Source organism: Crocodylus porosus, unplaced genomic scaffold, assembly GCF_001723895.1.
Source record: "Crocodylus porosus isolate Cpor-Errol unplaced genomic scaffold, CroPor_comp1, whole genome shotgun sequence".
In the NCBI taxonomy this organism is placed as follows: domain Eukaryota; kingdom Metazoa; phylum Chordata; order Crocodylia; family Crocodylidae; genus Crocodylus; species Crocodylus porosus.
Window position 1 is genome coordinate 31,182,773 of NW_017728914.1, and position 16,732 is coordinate 31,199,504.

The following is a 16,732-nucleotide window of genomic DNA, read 5'->3' on the forward strand; positions in this document are numbered from 1 at the left end:
TGAGTGTCTTTTACTCAGAATCTGGCCTTTAGGCTCAGATTTAAAACATAGGAAAATGAACACTTCATTCACAACGCAAAACTTCCAAGTTTACGGCACTTTTCCAAGACACATCCTTGCTCTTTGCACAGGCTAACATAACACAGAGAACACTGGGGGAGAAAATGACTTTCTGCTGTGTGACCTACTTTTTAGATTTCATTAATGAGAAGGTGTACATGACCATGAAACTTATAAACTCTAGTCCTTAGCCCATAAACACAGATACATTCAGTCCCCACCTCAAGCAGCAAATGAACAGGAGCACGGGTAAAGGAGCTGTGGTCAGTTCTGAGGCGAGGAATATTTTAAACATATCTACCTGCACAAGATAGTCTCGGGGTAGAAGGGGCAGACGAACATGTTCCATTAACTTAGCCATATGCTCTAAACGAGATTCCTTTTCATAATTTATCCAAGAAATAACAGCTTCAAAGACCTAGAGAGAGAAAGAGAATACAATTAACTTCAGAAAAAAGAGCATGCCTTCTTAGCCATTATCAAAGCCAAAAGTTTAGTAGTCTAAACATCAGGTTCACAACGACTATGGAAAGAAAGGAGCAACAAGGCAAAAGGGGTGCCCGTAGACATGAGGGGCACCTGCTCCAACATGTTGCTATTACGATGTTTCAGCAGCCTCACTGTCTCATGTATTCAGCATCCCCACGCTTCAAAATGGCAGCAGGGGTGCTTTAACTAAAGCTCCTTCGACAAGCAACCCCACTGCCATTTTGAAGTACAGGATGCTGAATACATGAGACACTGCAGGCACTTTAACTAGAGTGGCTCTCAGGATCCGCTCTAATTAAACCACCCCCTCACCCCCAGAGCATATGTAAGAGTTCTAGCAGGCAATTATACAGCAATAAAGCAGCACAATACTGCACCTATACCAAGTACAGGCAACACATTATCCTAAAACACTGATCACGTCATGTCAAGAAAACTGGTCCATACCTCATTCTTCTGATGAGCAAGAGGGCTCTCTAAATCAGTGTTTCTCTACCTGTGGGTCGTGACCCAAAAGTGGGTCACAAAAATATAGGAAAGGGTTGAAAACAAACTTTAAAAATGGATTCTCCTTTAAAGGAGACTAACGTAGGAAACCATGGCTTTTCCCTTGCAGCCTGGCGGAGTTCCAGCCTGCAAGGGGCTGTTTGGGGCCCCTCATGCCCCACATAGCCACCACCTGCCCCACACACTGGGGAATAGGACCTGGGGTCAGGAGGCAGCAGGTCGGGAGGAGGCAGCAGGTCGGGAGTGAGAGGCACTGGGTCAGGACTGACCACTGGTGTTTACAAATGGGCACTGGTACAAAAAAGGTTGAGAACCACTGCTCTAAATGAAGCCGGTCACCAGTAAACACCACTGCGGCATTAGTTATGGGCAGGCAGCCAAGAAACATAATTAGCCTTTTGACATTCTTGCTGGACAATATTTGGAAAAAATAACCTCTGGGAATTATTCATTTGTAATACATGCAAGATTGCACAGAACACCCATCACCGATGTTTCAGGGTCACACACTAAGGCAGCGCTTAGGATTCTATTAAGTCATTTCACCCACTCCTCCAAAAATGGAAAACCACTACAGGGCATGCTCAGAACACATCCAGTAAAAACCCTATTATTTAGATTGCGGCTCCAGCTTTTAAATTTCACACTCCTCTGCACTGCCTCATTTTAGTTGGCAGCTACATATACTTAGATGCTACAAGAAAGGCCAGGTTTCAGGAGGGAAGCAAGGGTGGACTGGGAACTGTGTGAGGAAACCTCGCCTGAACAGACTTCCAGCTTTGTTTCTAGATCGAACAAGTTCAGATAAGCATCCAAACTTCTGGCCCATGACAGACTGTAAAAAGACAGCTTCCTACAACAGCAGCCACAGTGAAAAATATCACACAATAAGCAATGGCAGGCAGAAGTGTCCTTTACGGGACCCTTGAATAAAGATGCACGCTGCAATAAATAAGAAAAAAAAAATACACCAACACTTGTGCAGGGAGTGGTGTTTGAACATCCAAGAGGTGTTTTCTTCATGGACACTGCTCAGAAGTGAGCTACCAACTAAAGGGTCCATCCACAACCCTACTGGGAGTGGGGGGGCATGTTCATAACCACAACCCTACTGAAGAGCGGCCCTAAAAATGATCCTGAAATTTAAAAGGCAGAGAAAACCTGTATAAATCGGGAAAAGACCCAGGACAATCCAAGATACAACCCACATCCCTGCAAAAGGGAGACAATGAATTTCCATGTTCCCACTGAGCCAGAATCATGAAGTTACATGCTTAACTGATATACAGACAAAATATCCCAGGGCTGACCTTCCTAGCAGTGGTTATTAAAATATCCATCTATCTTAGGAAACTTATAAGAACTAATCTCTTACATCCAGAAATCTATTCAGTTGTTCCATCAAGAGAAGCACACGTTTGTTCAATCAGGTCTAATGAGTAGGTGCTCTCAGCTTCAACTCAACTCTTCCCAGGTCACCAAATGGTTCATCCGATTTGCCAACATAATCATTTATTCTGGGAAGCTGTTGTGTTAAGTCCAAAAACTCCACTCCAGAAAAATTAAGGTAAAATGTGAAGGCACCCAATTACCAGATTTGCGTCTAAAATTTCCAAAGGCAAAAATCTGTGCAGCAGGTGCCGATGTCAACCATCCGGCCCCTTTCCCACAGAGCTAGCTGCCACCATGCCAGAGATTAGAGGAGCCTTTTCAATGTTTTGGCTGAGCTACCCCCTTAAAAAAAAAAAAATCAGCATGCATAAGCAGCAGCCTCATTTCCACTCCTACAAATGTTCTTGCTGAACTATTTGGGATTCCTGAAGCAGCAAGGATGGTTTAAGCGTGGCAGCAGGGAGCTCTGAAAGCAAACCATGCACAAAAACAAAGAAGATCACTATGCTCAAATCTTTAAGGGCTAAAAAAGAAAAAAAAAAAAAGTCATAAAACTTTCTACCTTTTTTAAGATGCTTAAGGAAAAAAAAAAAATGGGAAAAGGCTCAGCTTTGCAATGACCAACACTGATGGAATGCATCAAAAGAGTTTAACAATTATAAAATATCTTTTCCAGCAACATCTTTTGCATGTAGTGAGCTACATGATGACCACTAGGTTAACACACATTTAATCCTACGGGTCAAGATGACTGTGGGCCAAGGCAGTTCATCAACTAGAGTTTGGCAGTCTGTGGTAGGAGTTGTGTTGCATGATAATACGATTTCCAGGTAAACAGATGTCCGTAAGGCCTGCCCCTTTTGGTGTCTCAACAAGAGGTAAAAGAATGACCTTGCATGGGAAACTGAACTGCTCTCAAACCACCTGAAAGAAAGTTGTGCAGTGCGAGGGAAGTTTATGCTGATGTTACCCATGCTGCAGCTGCTCTGTGGATAAAAGGAAAGATTCCTATTCTGGCATCATTCACCAGCTCTAAATTCAGTTCTAAAGAGATGAAGAAATACCTTTGTCCAAAAGACCATCCTCTCTATTTAAAGAGCTGTCAGTTCTTTGTACATCTGTTTCCATTATTCTGGAAAGCGGTAATTGCTCCCATACCCTGATCAGTCTCTGTTTCTCTATTTCAGTGCAAGCTCCTGCTCGGCATCCAGTGCAGTCGCGGTGCCTTCGCGACAGAATCCAGGGTTTACGAAGCCCACGCGAGATTGAACTTCTGGGCTTTGCCTCTATTTTGCTAGGTGTTCATTACAAAACTGAACTTCATTCCTAGGGAGGAGGCTCTAAGGTTTAGATCATTTTCCCTGGATGCGAGGTCTCTCTGGTGTGTAGCTACAAAATTCAGTCATTGCTTGCGTAGATGGCTAATGAACTGTGGACTGGATGGCTAGTGAAGCCGTTAGATGAGGCCGGACTGTCACCTCCACGCACACCATCTCAGACAAGGCCGTGAGCCTGGAGGTTTTCCCAACTTGCCCTAACACAGCAATTTCCCAATTCTGTGCAGGCTTTCACTGATTTCAGTGGGTTTGTGTAGGGGAAAACTCCTTGGAAGGCAGGGTTCATGGCCCCAGATTACACTCTGTTAAAGTTCAGTGGTGGATCCCTTCAGCAAAGCTGCAGTTGACCCTGGTTCAAGCGACCTAGTCTCTGGCTCAGCTCCCTCCCAAATCTGCACAATGGAGGTAAAAATCCTCCTTCCCACAATGATACGCAAAAGCAACAAGGGGCTCCGATGCTACAGCAATGATAAGCACTTAAGACAGATGGGGCAGTGTGGGGAAACAACCTCTTAAAACTACTCTTCTAGATATAGTGCCTATTCTAGGTAGATGTGTGCAGCTCCTCCCCGCTGCAAAAATCTCACCATAGCCATGCATCATTAGATCACATGCAGAGAGTCATTAAAATGTTCCCATTCCCCACGTCTGCTCTTGATCAGTAAAGAACTAATGAAGTCAGGGGGAAAAGACACAGGAACGTAACCACCTTCCAAGCACTCAGCTGTAGCACAGGGATCAAGGGAACAATGCTTTAGGCTCAGCACCATTTTCAAGCAAAAATGAAATTGGATTACTTTGCTGGCAGGAGTATCCTGAAAGAAAACCTCCCAATGTCTTGTTACAGACAGAAACTCCAGGGATCTGTCTGTAATACTCCCATCTATTCTGGGCAACAGAACTACTCTGGTTCACTGGACACATTATATACAGTAGAAACAACCTCAAAAGGCATTTCAGTGTATTCCCTTACCCATAAGACTTCAACTTACTCCAACTCGAGCACTACTGGAGTGTGGTGAAGGGCAAGAAATAAAACCTCTAAGGGTAAGAAATAAAACCTCTAAGAAATAAAATGGACTTGTAGTGAATTCACGTCAGTATAAGCAGGTCTCAGCAAGATATGTTGCAAATCCCAGCAAGTTTCTCATGGTGACAATTTAAAACTGCAGTTTTCAGTATACAATCTACTTACCTATTTAAAAACAGTTTCCACTCCCCTATACAAGTACATGCACATGGAAACACTGGCAGAGATGAATATTCAAGGTCAGAGAAATTTTACGGCCTCTACTGAAGCCTGAACTAATTAGAAGTCTATCAATATGACCTCAATTTTTGGCATTATTTTCCTTTGGACTGCAGCACATATCCTGCATGTATATTAATCCCATTCTCTGCCTATCTATCCTGTTATTAATCTTTATTGTTTTGAATGTGCAATTTATGCTCCGGCATGCTCAACTGAAAAACCCACCAAGGAAATGATGTTTTCCATTGTAAAAAAGCCCACCCTGGGAGAGTGAACAACTTGGACTTCTATGGGAACACAGCCAGTAAAATGATATTTATTAATGCAATAGATGCCAGCTCCAAACTGGGAAATACTGATTACCAAATTTGCCCTTCCCTTTGTAAGTGGCTCCATTTAAGTAAGGCAAACCTGCTGAAAATGCATGTCATTCATCTCCCCTTTGCCTTCTTGGAGATTTCATGCATACAACACAGCTTTTGCATGTATGAGGTGACAATGTCAGCCTGATAAACTATATTAATAAGCAAAGGGACATGACTCATCTACTTTAGATACTTAAACAGGCTCCATTAACATACCACCAGAGTGTTTCCCAATTCTTTCAATTCAGTTCACTTGCAGTCCTCTTGTGCTTTGACATCTCCAGTTTGCACATGGAAAACCGAGGCAGGAAGAGACTAAGTGACTTGCCGACAAGACCACACAAGAAGTCTGTGGTAGAGGGATGCGAACCCAGTTCATCAAAATCCAGCTAGTCCATCGCTCACTCACTCCTCTACTCCAACTGCTTCATGTGACGCAAATTTAACATTTCAAACCACTGAATGGCATCAAACAGCCACCAGTTTTCCACTTAAAAATAACACACACACACCCCCATCCTCAAAAAAAATTTTCCTTCTTCCCTCCCAGTTGTGCACCATCTCTCCTCACCTTATCCTGTTCCAAGTTTCAAGACAAACAGCATTTCATCCTGAACTAATGAAAGGCTGGAATAGAAACATGACCTTTATAACAACAAAAGCTGGGGGAGTCCCAGTTTCCAGAGAGAAAAAAGAACTTGAGTTTGTTCCCCTAAGCATTGTTGCCAAAAGTACTGGATTTCAGAGTCATGATTTTATGTGAAAAGATCTACTGTAGGTCAAATTTTAAGTATCAAGGATCTGTACAAGTTATAAGTTCCCTCCCAATGTGAGGCCTGCTGTTTAAGTGGCTTCACAACAACGACATCAGAACTTGTATCAGTAAAATGGCTGGATGCATTTGGGCATCCTTCAATAAATTCACGTTTGCTACATACTTCACTGTACCTTTTCTTCTGAAGAGACCGTGAGCTTGTCGCTTGATATCAAGCTGCAGACCTGGTCCAGGCTGAGGCTAAGAAATTCTTCTCCTAGCATCACCTCGGGAAAGTGCTGCTCTGTTCAGAAAACCAACAGGTTAGAAAGGAAAATTATAATGAGACCCAGGCTTTAAGTCAATAAAAGGACTACAGCATCCAGAGATTCACTGTTACTACAGCTATGAGGACTCAAACGAAACAGTAGCCTGGAACATGGATGAATCAAGTAGGAAGTATTCTCAGAACAAGGTAAAGAAACCTGATGGCATCTGAAATAACATTTATGCAGGCCCATGAAACTAATTAACAAAGAGCAATAAATCATAAAATGGGAGGAAAGAAACAACTCTTGAGATACCACTGCCCCCCACCCCCAGTGGATTACCAATGACAACTCACAAAGGAAGTACTGGCTCTCTCTCAGACCAGTAATTAACCTACAGCTATGCCACCCCAGGATGCGAGCCCTATTAGCACGCAAGCTAAGCACCATCAGCACTGTTCATTACTTGGATGGGGAGACCACAAAGTAAAACGACAGGGTGAGAAAGGATGTGGTATCGATGATTCAGTGACACCGAGTCAGTACCCTAGTGCTGTGCCTAGGCTTGCTGCCTTGATGAGGCACAGAACAGAGGCCCTGCCCACCTCCAGGAATCCCGAACAAAGCCCCAGCACTGGCATGAATCGCCCCGAGTCTGGTACAGTCAGCCCCGGCGTGCACAACCTAGCAGCAGTTTGCCTGCCACACAGGAAGGGAGGAATTGGAGTTTTCAGCTGAAAGGCTTGCGGAGTCAGAGGATGGACTAAGAGCAAGAGTCTCCCACTGCCACTTGCATTATATCCACTCCCCAGGTGTCTCTGCAGACGTCAGCCATGCCAGTGGGCCCCCTTACTGCAACTCCTGTCCCGCCAACCCCACACTCCACTGTCACCCGGGACCTGCGCCCCAGCTCCTACTTCCTCTGAAGTCTCTTCCCTGCTCTCTACTCCCCTCCCACGCCTCAGTTCTCACTCCCATTATGTTCTCCCCCTACCATTTATTCTCCTCTCCTCAAACTTCTTCCACGAAAGCACAAATGCTGCCTCCCAACTGCACCAACTACCTCTCAAGTCACCTTTACCTCTTTAGGACTCAAACTATAAATGATCCACCACTCCCCAACCTCCAGACACCCCCCTCCTTCCCAAGTCTCTCCACTCCAGCTCCAGGCATCACTGTACTGCCCCTACAACTTCAGATAGGGAACAGTCTGACAGGGCTATTTAAATCTGCCAGTGCTGCCTGTTATCCATTAAATGCTACCAAAGGCACTAGGGAACAGGTTCATACAAATTAAAGTTGCATGTCTTGTTTAAACCGGCCGGCGTGTGTCTGCAGTAAAAGTATCCGCACAACTGCATGTTGGCTTCTTTTTATCCCCACAAGCAGCTGCATCTCCCGTCACAGAGATTTTTGCAGCAAAGTTGGTGGCTTATGCTATTGTTTCTAAGCAAATGTTAAGTGTTTATTTGCATGTATATGCACACCTAACCATACCAGGGGTGAAGTGCTGGAAGGCTCTGCTCCAAGAAGCACCCACACATGTATCATTTGTACAGTGCCATTTACCTTGAATGGAAACACACAACTATAGGAACCTGGCTCTTGCAGTCTCATCCCTGAACCCTGATCTTGATGCTCATGGTGTGCAGAGAATTCAGGAACCTGGGCCCTGAGCAAGGAGGCCTGAACATCTAGTCATCCTCAGTGTAAAACTAAGTTTTTAAACGAGGCATTTTCTAGAGCTCATGTAACCCTTGGGGTCTCTCTCACCGCAGTTTGCAGGCTTCTAGCTTAGTTTAATGCTCCTACATTAAACAACACAACTCAAAGAATTTTAATGGCATTTTTATTAATAGGGTTTTGTTAACATTACATCTGCTGTTGTGCTAACAGGGACTTACGAAGGCCAATAAAACAAGAAGCAGGCCCTCTAATTGCCAAACAACTAAATAAATATACTCTGAATGCACTGCTTGTTAGGTTAAAGATTAATCAGAGGCCTGGAAGCAAGGATAATGAGGTATTACAAGCAAACCTTTTCACAATTAACCATTTTTTCTGAGTGCATTTCCCTCCAGGGGAGAAGGCAGCAAAAGTGACTAGTCTGGATCGGAGAGAGAGAGAAAGTAGGATGACAGCTGTTGTGTTGTCAAAATGAACCTGTTCTCTGATAAAGATGCACATCGAGCAGAACGCTGCATGTGCTAGAGCACCACCTGCACAAGGGAAAAGACGGAGACAAAGGACAGGATCATGTTACCTACCCAAGTAGCTAAAGCAGCCCAATGAGGGAAGCCAAAGAAGTGCACGGAGAGAGCTACCACCCCTCCAGAGCACAAGGCAACCCCCAGGCTACTGGTAAAGGCAGAAGAATTAGAGCATGGAAGTCACGCTTTGTGCAGTATTAGATTTCTGCCTTTGAAGCCAGCTAAGAGACATACAAGAACAAATCCCCTGCCATACTCAGCCAGGTAGAAAACCTAATCTAAAGCAGATACCACCAATGAGAAATCAACACTAGGAGACATGTTATCATCCAAATAAGCCTGGTATCAATGCCACAGGGCAGATATTAACTGCCACAACTTCCTGAATCTTCGTGGAACTATAGAAATCTGTATCAGCTGAGGATAAGCCCCCAGATGCGTGCCCAGACAAATGCACAAACTGCTGCTTATTAACCATGGTTCTTGCTGGCTTCCAGCTGCAAGACAAGAGGAATACATATGGTCCTGTCAACATGGGGGACATTACTAAGCCATCAGTCAAAAGGCCCTGAACATCCACTGTGGCTGCCTTTCCCTACCTGAAAGCCACCAGAACATGGCTGGATGCATCTGCTGAGGTGAAGCAGAGGGACTGTGTTTAAGACTGTCAGCTTGGTGTGCTCTGAAGTTTGCAGTGCGGCAGGTGCTAGTGCCAAGCACTGCATTAAAGCTCTGCTGTTGTGAGTCCTGGAGATCAATGCCTGTGAAAGCTGCAACACTAACATTAACTCCCAGCACTCAAGAGTCAGAGAGGTTGTGGGACACCTCCATAATGCTGCAGGCAAACAGACAGATGTGAACTAAGCCAGGCTCCTGTTTCAGTAGAATTTGCTGTTGGTGACTAAGCCCCTTCATTCAAGTTAAGTTTCCAGCTGCCCAAAGGTCACTCTTCTCTGCTTGTCCAGATTAAGAAGAGAGCTCTCAGTAGCTCATGTGATATACAGAACCATCACAGAGCACTGGACACCAATGATTGGCTTTATTAAAGGTGAGTAAATGAGTATTGCTTCCTAAGAAAAAAAAACACACCCATGCTTCCTAAACAAAACATTATTCAGTATATCCACAAAAGACTGGGGTACTGTATCTCAATCTCTCTTATGTTGCACTCTGCAAGGTGCAGAGAAGTACAAAATAACGTGACTAGATACGTTTGTTAATAAGACTACAGATAAGTATTGGAGAACCGCATGAGAATAGCATCCTCCTCCACACAGAGTGACAAAAGCCATAGTAGGTTGATTGCACCATCCCGTTCCAAAGAACTTGCAAAGGAAGCACTTACAGAAGAGGGAGGGAAAGAAAATTCTGGCCAGCCAAACAGACATTGCAGTGTTTAGTGTGATGATACCAAAATACAAACCATGTTGTAGATGGTAGCTTACGCTGCCTTGTCAATGCATAAAGGAAGTATTTCACATGACATCTGCCTGCATTTACACGAGACGTTAAGCTGAAGGGCCTCATTGCACCTCCGAACTTTCCCTTATTACCAACTGCCTGCTTCATTTGCAGCATCACAATTGGTTACGACCCTGCAGTGCAGTAAGAAAGCCCGTGACATGCTCTTTGCGGATATTAAAGCATGCAGTGATTGTGGCCCCAGTCCCTGACAGTGCCTGAGAACAAACTCATCACATGGAGGGATAACCAGGACACTTTGCTCACCTGCATAGGCATTCGCCTGCTGCAGAAGTTCAGTGCATGCATGCACGTCTGCAAAGGCTCGAATTCCAAGGCAATTTGTGGGATGCAGCTGAGATTGGAGAAAATCACAGCAGTTTTTCCTAACGTCCATTAATTGCAATAAACTAGCAGCTGGCAACAACACCTAAAAGGGTGGAAAAGGGAAACTAAATTTAGCAACAGAGGTAGCAAGTTGATTCCTGGTATTAAGTCATCAGATGTCAGCCCCCTATATTGCCAAGGCTGGGAAGAGAGGCTAAAAGTCTATCAGCATCTCTGGACAATGGGCTCTTACTTCACAATGTGGCCGACAACAGCAGCAGAGCGCTTATCCTCATTTCTTCCCTGCTGAAGGAGCACTGGGCAAGCAGGGGAAGCAGAAAGCATGGGCTACAGCAAACACACCTGAAATCCAGACTGCAACACCAGGCTGATCTTGCAGCCTTTGTTGTGGAGAGTGTTATACTGCTCAACCTCACACCCCACAGAGATGCAAACGCTTCATTATATTTAGTTACTCAGCCAGCTGCAATCTTTACGGTTCCAACACAAGTGCCTTTTATGTGGACCGGGGACCTGCACCAACACGTCAGCAGGAACAGAACCACTAACGAGTTCCCCAGAACGGTTTTCAGCTACAGAAACGTACTTGGGGCCCAGCGACCCGAATAGAGAGGGGCTCCTATTTTTATATCCACAAACAACTGCAGATGCTACCGGTATAATTTAGATGTGTAAATACCTGACTATATCCACAAAGGACGTACTTGAGTACCTCAAGTGCTGTAAACCAGGCCCCAAGTGCATGGATGAGGGATAAATGTATTGGCAGGGATAAGGATTCAGCCTGCAACTCCTAGAATTGTTCACTGTTTGAGAGAATGTCTCAGAAATAAAAGATTGAGCCAGCTGTCATCTCTGTTCTTTGCATTTCTTCTCTTGCACCTTTTGCCAATTGGAAACTAGTTCTCATCCACCTTCTCGTCGTTCTCGCTCAATGCCTGTATGCCAAGAGGCAACATCAGCTGTACATTAAGAGGCCTTCAAAGATGCTTGCACCACTCCTACATTATTTCCAGTTGGGGAAATATGTGCCTCAAAAAACAAGCAAGCAAGCAAGCAAACAAAACTTGCTGCAGCTAAGCTTTACTACGAAGGGAAAAAAAAAAGTCTCCCTTTCTTCCCTGCCCCCCATCTAATCCCCCCCCTTCCAAGACATCACAGTAAAGGACCAACCTGCCCTTAGGTACTTTTTAAGCCAATGACCCGTTCCAAGGTAAAAAAAAACAAACCAAAAAACTAACCCAGCGGGATTACTTGTGAATATCACCAAGCAGCAATGTTTAAAGAGTGCTACAACCCCAACAGGCAACAATAAACTAAAGAAATCAATTAACCCACAAGACTGTTGGGCCAACACGCTTTGATCCCAAGAGCAGATTAGTTTGTCCAGCTGATTAAGCCAAGATAATGACAGTCCTGCCTTTTTAACTTCCAGCCAGAAAATGTCTGCCGTTTTCTCAAGATACTGCTAACGCAGCCTCCCGAGTTCAGCCTGGGGGCATGCACCTAATTTATGTAAGCATTACAAGTAAAGAAATCGCAGCTTCCCTAAAGGATAATTTTGCTCAATCCATGGCAAAAGACCATAGCTTCCTATACATCTTCCGTAGCAAAGGGGACAAAAGGATTCATTCAGGTGATCTGGGCTACAGTGTGTGTGAAAGAGGCCATCACAATAAAGCTATGCAACAACCTGCTTAAATTTCCTCAAGCCTCTTCTATAAGAGGAAAGTTCTGGTTCAGCATTACAAGCAAAAGCCATAGTAGGTAGTGGGGCAGGAGGTAGAAAAGAAGTATATTAACCTAAATAGTGGAACAAGGCCTCGGGGCAACAGCATTTGACTTACTGAATGTTTCCATGATAAAATTCCTGGAAAAGGAGCACTACCCTCTAAAGCTTTGTAAGACAGCATGATAAATAACCTATCAATGGAGGAATGGCTTTTCTGTCCTGCATGGCTCAGCTTTATGCCTTGCCACTGATCTTGTTTTTACCACAGAAAACCCAGCAAAGGATATCCTTCAGCATAATAGCCACTTCCTTTAGAAATAATAAGAGGAAATGCCCTGCCTAATCGCACATCATGGGCCAAGTCACAATCCCATTAAAAGCCAGGCAAGTTTTTCTTATGCATTTCAAGTGATTTGACTAGCGGTGGTGGAGTTCCAACTACCAGCAATGAATGCCAAGCAGCTGTTTTTTCAACTCTATCATCTTCCTAAGGGCCTTAAAATCATTGAAAATGATATTTGATGAAGATGAATTTGAAAATGGTAACAAGAGCTGCGCTACATTTACTTCTGAAGTTACTTTCTCCATCAGGCTGAACTCCATCTGGAATCTGGCACCTGGCAATACCACATTTCATCAGCTGTTTGCTCTCATTCTAGTGTCTATCGCACGTTCTGGTTTTGTGGCCTGCTGTGTGCACGGGGTTGGGACTTTCATAACCAGTGGTTTGAGGTCACTGAACTGGTTTGGAAGCAGTTTTTCCAAGTCAAGTGGTATAAAAGAATTTGAACTGAGCAAGGCAGCAAAGAGGAAGGGCGATCCAGTGGTTAGGGCAAAAGACCTGGGTTTGAGAGATCTTGTTTCAGTTCTGTCCTCAGTCCCAGCCTCCCTGTACGGCTTGAGCAACTAACTTGAGCTTCTCTGTCTCAGTTCCCCAGTTGCGAACTGAAGGTAACAGCGCCACCTGATCTTGTGGGGAAGAGAGGATAGATATATTAAAGCCTGTGAAGAGCTCGAGTAAATGCTGTACTTGAGGGCCACATGTATTTATTTATGCAATTTGTGCATATATGTAAATATATGCATTATATACGTGTGTGACATAAGTAAATCTAGGTAGACATCCAGAATGCACTGAGCAGACCGACTAATGCACTAAACATAACAAGTCCGACATAGTCAGTCCCCTTCTCCATCTTGCATGCAAACTCTTGGATGGATGGTACTTCACACATAGCTGTCGTGAACTAAAGGCCACTTCCTAACCAGCCTGCTTCAAACACTGCTGTTTCCTTGGTCTCCTCCCTTCCAGCAAAGCACTCTACAATCTAAGACATGGAAGCAAGAGGAGCTTCCACTTGAAAGGCAGGTGGAAACAACACCTGCCGTTTAATGAGGGCCATGAATAGCACACAGAGCCCAGATGCAGCCATGTTCCTTTATTCTGCTCATTTGCATTAAGTGAGGAAAATTGCTTCATTATCCTTTTACTCTCCCACTGATGTCCACCTAGTGCAGGCAGCTGGGAATGAACTATTAGAAAGCACTTAAGTTCTTCACCTGTGGAGAGATGTGACATAGGCACAGTAGGTAAAATACTTCCATGTGGGTGTGACGGGCATGAACCAAACAGATGCACGGTAACACTTTTGGGATGAAAAATAAGACAAAAAGGCAGGAAGAGAGAGAGAAAAACAAGTAGGCAACAAATGGGCATGGCAGCAGCAACGCTGGTTGGTCACACTCATACAATATTCCTTCCCTGACTTACAGCGTAGTGTATAGCTGAATGGGTCTGTTGGCAAATGGCTGGGTGAACATGCTGCTAGCCACCTTCCTCACCTGCCAGGGCTTATGAATCCTCTGCTAGAGTTTTCTAGGTGCCATGTGCCTGTCGGTCTTCCTCCAGTCTTATCTAACCCATTTCTTTCTAAGAGATTAGGGGGGATCCCAGCTTGGCTATGAACCACAGCAGACTGATGTCAAGGATTGCCCCACTCGGGACAGAACGAGAGCAAGGAGGGACAGGCCACCCCAGGACCCTGAAAAAATCTCCTTCCTATGCTCTCCTTCAGCCTTCACCACCTTCCCCGGCTTCTTTTTGTAAATGACTGTTCCCAGGTGAGAGGGATGCACACAATGCACCACAGATTCCCCGATTACACTTAATGCACCATGTAATGCTATTTTTTAAATCCAAGTCTCCAGCTCCTTCCCCACAAGTGTCCGATCTCCAGCCACTGCTATTTTTTCATTCTACAAGTGCTACCCACGTGTTCCTTCCTGCTGCACCAAGTACACCAGGTATCACGGATTCCACACATGACCCCGTTCCTAATGTGGGAGCGTTTACTCCATTTAATCAGGATGCTCCCAGGGAACCATTACTGTCCTCATATTTATTGATAATGACTTTCTTAATGAGGATGGTAATTTCCTGGGATGCCCACAAGTAATTAAATAACTTTAGAAATGCTCTCTACCTGACCTCATGCTGTCAGAAGGCCCTTAGGAGGCTCCACTGCAAAAACCCCATTGCCAAACAACAACAAAAGCAGTCTCTCTACATCCAAGATGGTGGTTCCTCTCCTAAGGGCAGCTATAACATTTCTGCCAGGATGGGTTTCTCGGGCCTTGGGTCTCAAATGTATGCGAGTAGCAGCTTTTTTTCTAAGGTGGAGTTGGTATCAGAGGGCAAGTCTACATATGTAATCAAAGCAATGCAACACAATTAACTCCAGCAAATACTGCTCCAGAGTTTATTGCTCCTGGGCACCACGTTTACACACGCACCTGGGACCACAGCTACTAGGGGATTTGGAGGTCAGCCTGCCAGCCCAGAGCTGCTCTGACTTAGCTCAACATGCTGCGAAGGGGCTGACTGGGACATGAGGGTATTCCAGTGCACGGCTAGCCAGCAGGCAGCCCCAGCACTGAAGTACCCTTGTGCTCCCACGAGCCCCATCAGCACCTACACACGCATTGCTGCACACTAAAGAACTCCCCCACAAGACAGCACTTGTATTTACAAGTACTAACCTACTTGTAATTGAGTTTACTGTGGCCTAACAGGGTCACTCGTGTAAACGCAGAGACTTTACTGCAAAGCTAACTAGGCAGCTCCACAGGAAACGTCTTGTGTAGATGTGCCCAGAAAGATCTAGACTGCTCCAGGGAAAAGTTTCCAATGGATCCTGCCCCTCCAAAATCACATGCAGCCCCCTGAGGTTATCTAAACTAGATGCTGCACCAAGCAAACACACCTATTTTCCAAGGCTAACATAATACAGGCATCTCTGGCATATATGCTGAATACAGTGCTGCTTGCCAACTGGTGCTGCTTCCCTCCTGAGCTCTAAGGAAAAGTAAGTGGTTTGGTGTAAACAGAAACCCAAGTAAATCACTTCTGGAGTCCCGCATCTCCCTCTCTGCAACAGGCAGCTTACAAGGAGCATGTTCATTGCATGGGGAAAGGGAAAGATTGTTTTGGGAGCCCTGGTTTGCTCCACATCACACTGATACCTCGTGACCAGCTCACAGCAGATGGAAAGTAAGCTGGCAAAACCCAGCCTGTCACCTGAACAACCCACCTCCCTGAATGACACATCCGCGGCAGCCTGGACACACTCCAGCCACCTGGGCAGCAGTAAGCCCTGAGCCCCTTCCAACAGTGAAATGTGTTTTCTGCCAACACCTCTTTCAGTGAGGCTGCAAAATGCTGGCAAAGGCAATCAAGCATACATGTGCTGCAGACGCAGCAACGTCAGCAACCGTAAGCTAACAAGCACTGTGGCGGCAAACCTTCCTAGTACAGACATGGTGTCAGAGTGCCCCACCTCCTCCCAAATACCTACACCACAGCCCTTTCATGCACAGTTTACCACTCACCAAGGTCACTGCGTCAAAGTTCTTGATTAACCCTGGCAGCTCAGCAATTCTCCAGTCTGACTGCACTTCAGCTCCATATAGGGAAGTCACTTTGAGCTCTCTGACAGTGCCAGGCCTTTGTTCCCCTTAGTGAAGCAGCAGGTTTGAGGCAGAAAGTGAAAAGGTACAGAAGATGCATTTGTCCCAGTACAAACCAGATTTCTCTTAGCTGGGAAATCCATGGAACTGGCATGACATGCAGCCAGCTGGGGATTAGCAGGGCTGTACAAAGCCACACTGCTAGCAGACACAGCCCTGGGCTCTGCTCAGATGCACACATACTGCTTCCAGCAAAGCCAACAAGGGTGGTATGCAGGCATCCAGGGACTGGGATGAAGAACACAGGACTGGGAAGTATCCCCTCCGGAGTCCACAAGAAAAACTTGCTGACATTCCCCATCATCCACAGACCCATTGTCTCCTTCCAAGGGATCCAGGGATGGACTGCACCCCATCCCTTGGTTGATCTGGGCATATGGATCTCCTCACCAACACCAAAGAAAACTTCACAAACCCACTGAAGACGGAACACCCTGAACTAACACTGCAAATATGTGGCCTTTTCGTATGAACTGTTTTCCTTATTTAGTGATCCTTATGTAGTTAAAGTGACAAAAACAATGGCCTGG

At 45.2% G+C, this 16,732-nt stretch overlaps 1 protein-coding gene across 4 annotated transcripts in view; it reads right to left on the reverse strand.

Moving 5' to 3' along the window:
- KLHL3 (kelch like family member 3) overlaps positions 1-16,732 on the reverse strand; it is a 55,333-nt gene that overhangs the window by 14,734 nt on the left and 23,867 nt on the right. For 3 of the 4 annotated variants that reach the window (XM_019535137.1, XM_019535138.1, XM_019535136.1), the window contains exons 5-7: positions 10,364-10,526; positions 6,351-6,460; positions 362-478 (exon numbers count right to left, since the gene is read on the reverse strand). In XM_019535137.1, the coding sequence (XP_019390682.1) occupies positions 362-478; positions 6,351-6,460; positions 10,364-10,526 (390 nt within the window). The remainder of the gene's footprint in view (positions 1-361; positions 479-6,350; positions 6,461-10,363; positions 10,527-16,732) is intronic. The other variant, XM_019535139.1, reaches the window with a different exon arrangement.